The sequence below is a fragment of the Ictalurus furcatus genome, chromosome 7, assembly GCF_023375685.1.
Source record: "Ictalurus furcatus strain D&B chromosome 7, Billie_1.0, whole genome shotgun sequence".
NCBI lineage: Eukaryota > Metazoa > Chordata > Actinopteri > Siluriformes > Ictaluridae > Ictalurus > Ictalurus furcatus.
Genome location: NC_071261.1, coordinates 24,672,837 through 24,684,951, shown reverse-complemented (window position 1 = coordinate 24,684,951; position 12,115 = coordinate 24,672,837). Strand labels below are relative to the sequence as shown.

The window sequence follows — 12,115 nt, the reverse complement described above, 5'->3', positions numbered from 1 at the left end:
TTAAATACATTATTGGCATATCGATTTCATGATTTAATTCACTGTTGTTGTTGTTTTTTATTCTATCCTACCTTGAAGCACAAACTCTTTAAAAACCATAGCTCTTTAAATACATATTATGATTATACTTTTCATTATTGTCAGTCAGGAGGATATTAACCTTCTAAAAGTTTCTATAATTATCTCTGTTTCTCTCTCTCTCTACCCACACATGAATACACCATACTGTCAAACACATTTGCATTAAACACACACAGAGGAAGTAAATGTAGGCTTATGAAAGCAACTGCAAGCCCATTTTCACTTCCGCTTGCTCTCACATTAACATCAAATTCAAGTTTCCTGTGTGAAGGTATGATCATTTTATTACCGTCTTTACTCCTCTTACAATAAAGCATTAGTTTATCGGCTTTGTTTAATATCTTAATAATATTATATATATATATATATATATATATATATATATATATATATATATATATATATATATATATATATATATATATAATTATTATTATTATTATTATTATTATTATACTTAGCATCTAAATATCACAAAGCCTCAGCTAAATATATCTGGTTCACTTACATTATGAAATGAAAAGGTGCACATCAAATGTTTTAATGTCAAACCTTCAGGAGAACCAGAACACTATACTAAACACGTTATGTGATTGGATTAGATAAGACAGTCTGCTTTCAAAGGCAATTTTGTGGCGTTTAAATGATAGGAACTTTTACACTTCTACCACCTCTCGCCCTTATCTAGAGCTGTTTAGATAAGTAATCTCTGTATCTTTGAATCTTTATTACAAAATCCATCAAGCTATCCTTGCAATATCGTCTTACTGAGATATAAAAAAGTTTCCATATTCTCATGTCCTGAACGGATCTGTTTTTCATTATTTCACTACTATATCTTTTTGAGTTAAAAGTTGAATTGAACTCAGATGTATGCTCCTGTGCGTAAATTATCTAACACTGCAAGTGATGGAGAGATGAAAAAAACGTTCCTGGTGTTTTTTTCGTAATTCAGTATTTTGTAATTCCTTGAAACATCTCTACTGTGAACGTTTCCTTGAAACATCTCTATTCTTCACATTTTTCATGCCTTCATCAAATAAATCAAGATAGAATTATGTTTACAAGCCAATAAATATCCACCCAGCACTTTTTGTACACAAAGCAACCCCTTCGCTGTCCACCAGATCTCAAAATGCAGTTTACTTCAAATTAAATTCTGCATGAGATCTATTTGAGGGTGCACTAGGAGAAAATAAAGCGAAAATAAAATGTCAGTCTCTCACTGAAACCACAAAACAAGGTCACGAAACAGATACAGTTCTTATTATTATGCAGTTCTTCCTTATTATAAGGATTTCTATTGTTATTTTGTTATTATCAGTGCTTATTAGGCTGGTGCATTACACCTTACAGTCACCTCCACTTTTTAGTTTCCTTTTAATCAGTTGGTACACGGTTCCTTTGGCTATTCATAAGCCCATATAAAATGCAATATGTAAAAAATCTTTTGCAATATACCTTATCTGCATATTCTTTTAATGAGAACATGGCCCCTCTCACAACCTCTATAAAAGTAGATTAGGCGATCTTAGATGAGCAAAACTGGGAAATGTCTGTCATCACCAAAACCCACTTTCTTTCCTGTCAGTCACATGACCTACTTCCTGGAACGACTTTTATCCAGCGATCAGTTGTGTTCTGAGTTAAGCTGTTAGTTTCATGTTTACACAAACCCTTGCTTAGTTTTTTCAGGTTTTAAAGGTTATGGGGAAAGTGGGAGTAAGCAAAACAGGGCCTGTTTGAAAGCAAGGAAATGTATGAGTCTTTTGTCCACACATTCTTTTCTGTGATAACATCTTCACAGCAAGACACAGTAAACATAGATGAGGTTCAAATATCACAGTCAGCTTTCATGCTTGTGTTTTTGTGGTAAACGTGATATGTGATGTCTGAGATCAAAGTCAAACACATCTTATCTAAGTAAACTTGATGAAGGGTTAGTAAAAAAAACATCCTAATGGTAAGTCAGTACACAATATTTTGATCATTTTTGGGTGGGAGATAATTTGTCTGTTTAAATACAAAAGCAAAATAATATTGGAATATTTGTTGTTATAATGCTCCATATCGTTTGAATATTTCTTGATGTTTTGATAGATGATGACTTAAGACTTGTTGTGCAGTCGAGTGAATCTTTGTCAGCTGATCACTGGTCCAAATGTCCAGGTAACCCATTAACTGAATCAACATGAAGTAATATAGAATGCATAACACATGTGGCCTGCATGTGGACACCTAACCTTCACACCAATATGTGTTTCTTCCCCAAATTGTTGCCACAAAGTTGGAAGCACACAGTTATCCAGAATGTCTTTGCTTAAGCATTACAATTTCCCTTCACTGGAACTAAGAGGCCCAAACCTGTACAAACACATATGGGTGTGATGGTCAGATGTCCACATACTAATAGTGTTGTATGCACACAAAAAAAAGGCAACCTCTGTCAATCTATATGAACAGTAATTACCCATGATACAATATGTTATCAGCAGTTGCTGCAGATGCTCCATTGAAAACAACCTTGGCTGAATAATTCTTGTATTTTCTAGGATCCAGTGGAAGTGGTGATTAACACCCAGTCAAATCCTCCACCTCACTATAATCCATCCTCTATCCTCCCGACATTGGAGGCTTTTAGTGGTGCCTTCAGTGAATTACGAGGCAGGAGATCAGAAGGGAAGATGAACTACATGGATCAGAATGCTCTTGGACCCAACCCAGTTCAGACAGATGTTGTTCACCACTTTGCTGAGATGTTATCCGGAGACATACTGGATGCAGCTGTGAGGAAACAAGACATTGAGTTCACTAAAGATGGTGATCAAACATGTAACATCACTCAAAGTGAGGTGAGCAGGTGGACAATGAGTGATCAGGAAAAGCTAGCTAAGAGACTAGCTGCTGAGATCTATAGCAATGCACTGGAAGAACTAGCCAGGCATGGTTGTCCTGCTGGTAGGAAATATGAAGAACAACCAGATGTTCAAACAAGGCAGAAATACGAAAAAGAGATCATTAGTGAAGTCCACAGTGAGCCTGCATCTTACCTTTGTTCCTCCATGCACCACTGTGACCAAGATGGGCCTGCACGGGAAATAGATCTTATCTATCACCAAAGGTCTACCACCAATCCTACTACTCTGGATGATATGGCCCATCTGGGCTCCCTTGACTACCCTGATGCTCCTCCAAGTACACCATTACTGCCAGAGATGATGAAGAGCCGTTCGAGCTTCACCAGGAAGCTGAAAGGCGGACTCGCAAAGGAGTTCCTACCCTCAACCCCTCCACCCACCCCTAAAGATCAACAGTCTCTCTTGGAGGACAAGTTGACTGACAGCACAGTAGACAAATCAGAGTTTATGGTTCGGCTGATGCGTTCGCTCTCACTAGCGTGCTCACAGCTTGGGGAAGATAATGGCACAGAAACTGAAAACAGGTTTCAGAGTGAGATTTCAGACTATGCGGCACAGCTCTCAGCAGATATCATCCACTGCATCACTGCATCCCAAGCAGTCAGCAACAGAAATATAGAAACACCCGTCAGAGGTGTGCAGGTCCTGGCCAACCACCTGGCAGAGGAGATCATTATGACATCTATAGCAGAGGTTATGAGAATCAAGAGAGAGGACAGAACAAGCCAATAAATCCCATCTTATTTTGAGAACACAACCCAAGCTTTGAGTGATACCTTATTGTCAGAGTCAATCCCAGATATTCCTCCTGTGGAGGCTCTGATAGCCATGGCTGGCAGACTAATCACTAACACACTGGTCCAGGCTTTCTCAGAGCTGGGAAGTGGTTCATTACAACATGCCACAAGCAAACAGCTACCTGATCCAGCATCAGAACCAATGCTACGGGAACAAAGGAATGATCAATATTTAAATACAAGTGTACACATCGCAAACTCCCATCAAACCAAAACCAATGAATGCTCTAATGTGAAATCAGAGTCTAATTATATCCCACTTGATTCCAGAACTGGGACACTGGAGCACATTTTTGCTGAGAACATTGTGCACGAAGTGCTCAAGTGCTCCATAAGAGAAGCTTCAAACTGTCACTTAAGATGCAAAGTGAGTTCCTCAATAGCATCACAAGATGTGATGAGGGCCTTCATATCTGAAACACTGAGCCATGATACACAGGAGCTGCAGTGTGTCCTGATCTGGGCTGCAGCGTCTCAAATGGGAACTTCTATATTACAAATTGACCTAACTGACAAGCACATTCAGCAACAGAAATATTTTGGTTAAAATTACACACTGAATGTAATCCATATGTGAAGTTTGATATTGCAGTTTTGAACTTGGGCTCCGAATCAGAATGAGGTTAGAGGTTAAATCTAGGGACCCAAAGTGTTCTTCAGTTTGTCCATTTGGTCTAACACTGGAAGATTCTGTGGGTAAAAGAGGTTCAGAGAATGCACTAATTAGAAACTGTTTTGGAAATGAAGAACCATTAACTACCCTAATGAATCCCTAAAGAACCCATAACATACTGTATACAGTATAAAGCATATGTATGTGTGTATATAATATGATTTCTAATGAATGATATTATATGTAATATGTATGTGTTGTGTGTTTTCAAATAAGGAATAAAACACTTGGGAGTGTGCTGCTATAGGAAAATAATCAGTGACGAGTTGGTGTGATGCAACACGATATGAAGCTGCTTATACCTTGAAAGTTGATTGTTTTTTTTTCCCTATAACAGCACATCTCTAGGTGTTTTATACTACAGCAGTTTGCTGACATGTACATTTTATTATTTATTAAAGAATGATACATCAAACTTTTATTTGTATTTTTTTTTTTAGCAATTTTTGATTAAATTTCGTGTTTGGAATGTCAGTCAACTAGTTAGTCTGTTTTCACTTACTGTATAATAGCTATAAACAGTTGTCCACTCACAAACTGCAAACCACAACATGCTCCATCCTGAAGACTTTCCTTTGGTGGAAAACCTAAATGTACAGCTTCATCTCTGAATGATACAAATTGCTTAAATTGGAAACTCCTTGCAAGAATGTTCAATAAACATCTCCAATAAAAAGCTTCACCATATCAATGGTGATACAGTACATTTGTTTTTGTACAATAATAGCATGTTTTTTTGTTTATTTGTTTATTAGTAGTCTTATGTGGAGCATGTGCTAGGGTACGTGTGAATTACCGTAGCTGTGACCATAGAAAGGAGCACATTAATATAAACCTGTTATAAAATTATAGCAGGCCTTACTATAATTTCTGCTGTTACAGAAAGTTCTGAATTCTGACCAATCAGATTTGAGAATTCAACAGTGCTGTACTATAAGTAAAGTTCATTTAAATGGCAAATTATGGAGTTGATGTGTTTATATAAAAATGACAAGTGTTGATCTATATTGGTGTATATTGTAAATATCAGTATACCTGCTTTTCTGATACATATGTTAATGATGCATTTGTTGCACTTCAGCTCTGCGGCGTCTCTCTGCAAGCTCAGATTCCCGGCTGGACCGTGGGCCATCTGATGACATCTCTCCTCCAATACTGTGGACTGCCACCAGCAGAGGGCACTCTAAGATTTCTACCTCTCTCCTGGGGCATCTCATGAGCCATGTGGCTCTGGACTAAAGCTTGAATCAATTAGCACGGAATATCCGTCTAAAAAAGGATTCTCTGTTATTATGGATTAACATGTGATTGACACAGTGTAATGTGAAACCTACAGATGAGAACATGGAAATGATTATCGATGAACTACACAGAATAAGTAAAAGAGCAGGCTGATCCCCCCCAAAAATGATAAATTGGGTTCAGCTATGTTAACACACATCTGTACTCTCTCCTGGACTTGTGATGATTAAAACATGACAAAATGTGCATTCGATTTTGTACTTAAATCTGCTACATCACTTAAAGTTGGACATCATTACCTGACAGTCACTCATGATAGAAATCACTCAAACTCACTTTGGAAGAATATCGATGATCAACTCTGCATGGGAGCAATCTGCAGGGGAGAACATGAAAATGGCTAAAACTGCATCACGCAGAATATAACACCAGGCTGATCCAGAAAGATGCTCATCAACGTAGCGCAACACCCAGCTGGACACTCATCTGGGTGGAAACATGAGTCAAGGCCAACAGCGTTATGAACATCTGCTGAAACTGTGCTCGCCTACGTAACCTTCACATTATGTTAATAAAGGCTGGACATCAGTTCAAGGATGAAATAATAAAACACAGATGACTAACCCATTTCATATTAGCACATTAATATGGACACCCGGACATATCTGACCAGCCCAAATGCTAATCACACCCATGAAAAGCTGACTCTGATCTCAAATCGGTGAAAAAGAGTAACATCTATCCATCTATCTATCTGTATTGAATTTGCAAATATCATTTCATGCATCAGTGATATTCTGAATATGCTGTTAGTGAACAATAAAAAAGCAATGCTGAAGTGTGTAGTATGACGCCATCGTGTTCTACTTTGGGATTCAAATGGATGTTTGGAGCCTGTAAAAGCAGACTTTTTACAGCATTCCATTAATACTCCCAGAGCAGAGATACCTAACATGGCAGGAATGTGCTTTAGTGAACTCTCACCTCCCACTCGCTCCCACTCTTGGCGACCACTATTTGAGTGTAACAACAACCATACACACACAGGCTGCTGACATCGTAGCTGCGGTTTAGAGAAGACACAAAGGGTCCACGCCTGTTAGTGCATCTGGACAAGTATTTATTTCAGTTTCTTAGGGAATTCCACTGCCACAAAAAGAGAAAAGGAGCAGGAGAGCGAGCGAGGAGTGCTGGAACGTGACCACGGAGGGAAAGAAGGAAAGAAGGACAGGGTGATTACAAAAGAGCTAAGATGTATGAGTTTGACTGGATGACTGGGGCCTGGAAAATCTCCCAGCTCCAATCCCAGCTTTTCCTGGGAGCTATATCACACAGATTTATTTTTCTCCACCACGAGCCAAAAATATCTACGTAAGGGCTCTCTACACCCAAGCAGGCCTCAAGGATGTCTGTAAATACACACATTCACATACCATGCCAATTCATCAATTCAACCTAGAAGGAAATCCATGCCAGTTTAACATAGAAGGGGAATAAATATTAGCAAATGAAATAAAATGTTCTCACTAGTGACAGTGAGGAGGGGGGCAAGGTGGTTTAGTGGTTAGCGTGTTTGCCTCACACCTCCCTGGTTGAGGGTTTGATTCCCGGCATGGCCCTGTGTGTGCGGAGTTTGCATGTTCTCCCTGTGCTTTAGGGGTTTTCTCTGGGTACCCCAATTTCCTCCCCCAGTTCAAAGACATGCACTGTAGGCTGATTTGCATGTACAAAGTGTATGACTGGGTGTGTGAATGTGTGATTGTGCCCTGCGATGGATGGGATGGATCCCCTGCCTTGTGCCCCATGCCCCCTGGTATAGGCTCCAGGCTCCCCATGACCCAGTATGGACAAGTGGTACAGAAAATGGATGGATGGACAATGAGCAGGTTTCTGAGTTCATTCCTGTTTCGAAACGATCTTCAGAAATAATGTCATCAAAGTGAACACACAAAAAAGACCACACATATACATTTATAGCCAGTGACAGACACTAACATGGAAGGTTGCCAGATTGGGAGTTTTACCACCCATGTAGGCTATTTTTAATCAGAAAAAATGCCTTTGGACTGGTAGATATAATTTGGACTTTGGACTTTGTGGTTTTTATGGTCTTGCATTCATTTGGAAGGTTACAACATGGGCTGGAAACTAATCTGGCAGCTCAGATGCCACACACGTTAACCAGAGCTCTCTGTTGTCCCGTTTGACCAAACATCTGTCTTCCATTTTCATCCGTTCAAGACAAAGGCTATGTACCAAACCACATTGTGCTGTATTATATAATGTGTTACATCAGACATAGCCTTTGGCGATGCCAACTTTAAAAGGCAAAAGATCTTCTTCTTTTTTTCTTTTGCAAGAGGTCAGTAGCCATAAGCCTGGAAATGAACCTAATGGGGGGAAAAATTAGACAATCTTGGTTGAAAGAAAGCAACCATCCTGAGTATACTTGTTAACAAAACCTTGCTTCTAAAGAAGCTGGCCATACTGGATGTATGCTTCAAGGCAGAATGAATTATGCAGTTCGTGGTGGTCTAATAGGTTGTTTTATTTTCCCAGCAGAGTAGTTTCTATTTTCCAGAATGTAGTCTGGTCATACTGATCAGCTAAACTAACACCAGAAAAGCATTGTCTAACATTAACCAGCTTAAGCATCAACGAACTCGCGCTAGTCTTAGTTGCTTTTTTGGCAAGGTATTTACTGCATGACAATACTGTTGCTTAAGCCAATAATAACAACACTCTATGTTCCTTTCACATGCAAAATCAGCATATCAGCAGTATTCATTTTAATAAACACAAAAAAACAAATAATAAGCAATGTTATCCAAAGTCCAATATGAATTCTATCATAAATGACAGAACAATCTGCAGACAAAGCACAAAACTATTATGGTCAGCCACAGAGTTCTGGTTTCTCATCCTTGGTGTATTCCTGCTTTGTGTCCCACAATGGAAAACCCTGGCCAAGATAAAATTGTTACTGATTGTATGAAAAAATGAATGACAGTGCAATCAATAAATAAATAATTTGCAAAGCTAAAATGATGACATTTGCGCTGGACTCATGGTCTCAAACCCAGGGCACTTCCCCAACCCTAAATAATTGTTGCCAAGTGTAATCATTTCTCTGAGGTATGAGAGGAAAGGAGATTTCAAAATAGTGCCAAAGACAAGGAAACAATTGATTCAAGATCTCAAACTTGTTATAAACTTGTCTTTCCCAAACTTTCCTTTAGTTCAGAAAAAAATCTTAATGGCTACTAGACTTATTGGTGTGGGATGACAAGCTCTAGCAAGACACACCAATGGTAGCAGAGCTGCCATGCAAGGCGCTAACTTGCCATCGGGAGCAACTTGGGTTCAGTGTCTTGCCCAAAGACACTTCGGTATGTGGAATCACATGGGGCAGGAATCGAACTGCCAACCCTACAGTTAGTGGACAACCCGCTCTACCACCTGAGCCACAGCCACACCACAGTTTTGTGGAGTAAACCACAAAAAACAATTTTAGGTAGATCCACTCTGATTCATCAGTATAAGCTCATATACATATGCACTATGTATCAATGTAGACCAATGTTTTTTTCACAGCCATAACTATCTCTGAGGACACCGAATCTGGATCTCAGTACTTTTGGAAGGTTGCTTTTTTCCCCTTTCACATATGTCCAGTTGTCAAATTTATTAGGGAAACAGTGACGTCCAAATGATGTGGCAGCAAAATGTAGTCTATTTTGTGGGGGGAAAATGTTCAGTCCAAGACTACTAATATTATAGGCTAATATTTGACAAAGCTATGATATAGATGTGAGTGTTCATGAGGGCAATTGGTGGTTTTTGTGAAATGCAAACCAATTTTTTAAACTTCTCATGGCAGGTAAATCGGCTTGCTAATTGCAAGCTCTGTAGTTTGCTATTAAATAAACACTTAATGTTAGTTACATTTTGAGTTGCTGTATTTGCCAGTGATTTTTCTTAATAACATGCTGTCTTTGAAACCAAAATATTTAACTCAATAGATTCTGGTCTAACTGGAGTCAGAGCTGTTTAGCAATTGATGTAGTACACATTTAATATTGGGATATTTTAACTATAAAACACTTCTGCAATGTGGACCTCACTAAAATCTGGACCCTGATTATATCCCTGGTTGTATTTATTTACTTAGGGTATTGCATACATGATTTATCTTTCAGGTATGGTTATATGAAAATGTTCTGTTTTAACCTGTGAGTAGGTGTTTATGTATCTTATGTGTGGGAGTAACTTTTGATTCACGCCTTCATCAACGTTTATAGTCCTGGGGCCAATCACAGTCTTATCACAGCTCTGGCACTGGTTCTCTTTTGGCAAGGTGGCTTTTGTTCACAGCTTTTAAAATCACAGCCCGTAACACAGTCCAAACTAAATAACTGAAGCCTACGCTAGGGACTCAGAAAAGGAAGTGCTTCCAACTCAAGTGTTACAAAGCAATTGTTTTCAAGGGCACTTCCAAATAGTCATTATTAATAGGACTAAGCAATGGCCAATTTGCTCTCATAATATTTGCTATTTATTCTCTGAATATTAACTTCAATTCAGATGCAGTTCAGTCATGCTGCAAATGTAACTGTGTTAATGTGAAACCAGTACTCCACTGTTGCATAATGATTATCATTCATGTAAATGAGTAGCTCAAAAGCAATAATAAACAGATGTGACTGATACCAGGTATTTTGCAGTCTAGTTTGATATAATCAATTTCCCATTTAATGGAAGCAAAAGTTGTTCTTGTAGCTCACTATACATTTTAAAATTTACTGTTATCATAACATGTAACGTGATTTATAGCTACTTGGCGTACATTTATAGATTAACTTTAATTTATACCTTAAATTAAGGTATTTTTTTTTATAGGAATGGCCATATATATTCTCTCTGTGAACTCCTCTGCCTGGGCTTCAATTATTACACCACACCGATATCAAATGAATAGAAGGATGGAAGGATGGAAGGATGCAATTTGCACAATGTTCCATTTAACCTAAATGCAAAGACATGTTTGATGTCTTTCACTGAAGCTAAACTAAAGGCTAACGTGGTAAAACAAAAATTCTTGCACTGGTCTGTCTATAATTGCTTTCAAATAATTATATTATTAATTTTTAAATTAACTATTTGTAAAATAGCAGGGTATAGCTCATACTAATTTTTAAATGCAGTTTGGAACATTATATATATATATATTTATATACCTAGTGAGATATTTACACATGGGAACTTGATATGTCTGTTAGTCATTTCAAAACCATTTAATTTCTGATGTATTGTGTTTATACTCTGCCAACCTTTTTGGTAAGTAGCTAACTTTCCATGACTAAAGCTACCAAATATTTAATAACAGTTGCATTTATGCGTAATATATGCAGTATTTATTGTCTATTTACAAAACAGCAAACTTCTGAACATGGATATTCTACATTGGTGTCATTGCAGGGAGAGTAGTAAAAATGGCTTTTCAGGGCCCCTGTGTGGAGGACATAAAAAAATTAGATTTAAAAAATATTGTAGGATGACCTTGGTCAAATCCAGGCTCCATTTCCCTTTTGCCGTGTGTGGAAAATGCAACCTTTTTAGCACAATCTAATAATCTAGTATTTACTCTGGTAGCTATGCAATTTTTGTCATATTTATGCCATCAGTTGTGTGCTATTTCAATCTTTTACTTAGTGCGACTGTGTACAGTTTGGTACATTGCCAAAAACTTTCCCAACCCGCTCCATGATGCTCGTATCCAGCTGTTTTCTCTCCATTTCTGACAGGGAACTGGAGCTGACTGATATTCACAGTGTGCGGATAAGACCGAGGAAGTTTCATGGCTCCTCCACAGAGAGTTTATCTTGCATTAGGAAGAGTATCTACATGTTGTGGACTATAAGCCATAACCTTTATCCTTGTGGAGAAAAGGTTATTTATGAAGTTAATTTAAGGGGAATAAAAACATGCCTACTATTTTTACTTGTTTTTTTTTTCTTGACCACACATAAGACAAGCATTATGAAATAAGTAATTTATTACTTATTGTCCTCTGGGATATAATATAACATGCTATATTCATAGACTTCCTTTTCTTATTTCTTCCTTTTTTTCCCCTTAATCCACGGTTTTCATATAGTAGTCCCAAGGGGTCTATAGTTATTATTTATTTATTATTTAGTAATTATAAGCATATTTCTCACTGCAACTGAATGGATTTAAAAAATAAACATGTCACTTATATAAAGTTGCAAATTAAAAGCTCAATAACATTAAAACAAGTATAGTTCATGTTTGCTTGAAAATAACTGCAGGTTTAATAAAGTTTGTTAAGGAAAACATAGTTAAGAAAAATTCCAGAATTAGACTAATAAATCCGATTATTA

General features: G+C 37.7%; 1 protein-coding gene across 2 annotated transcripts; it reads left to right on the top strand.

Annotated features, from left to right (window-relative positions):
* Positions 1-300: 300 nt before the first annotated feature.
* On the top strand, positions 301-7,191 carry si:dkey-171c9.3 (uncharacterized). 2 transcript variants are annotated; one of them, XM_053629404.1, is made up of 3 exons: positions 301-352; positions 2,182-2,250; positions 2,634-7,191. In XM_053629404.1, exon 3 carries the CDS (start codon positions 2,766-2,768, stop codon positions 3,729-3,731), a length of 966 nt encoding a protein of 321 aa, XP_053485379.1. In that variant the 5' UTR covers positions 301-352; positions 2,182-2,250; positions 2,634-2,765; the 3' UTR covers positions 3,732-7,191. The 2 variants fall into 2 exon arrangements, with proteins under 2 accessions (XP_053485379.1, XP_053485380.1); XM_053629405.1 differs by lacking the exon at positions 301-352 and having other exon boundaries at positions 1,545-2,250.
* The last annotated feature ends 4,924 nt before the right edge of the window (positions 7,192-12,115 follow it).

Coding starts and splice junctions, on each gene's coding strand:
- si:dkey-171c9.3 (XM_053629404.1), top strand. CDS start 2,766: ATGAACTACATGGATCAGAATGCTCTTGGACCCAACCCAGTTCAGACA.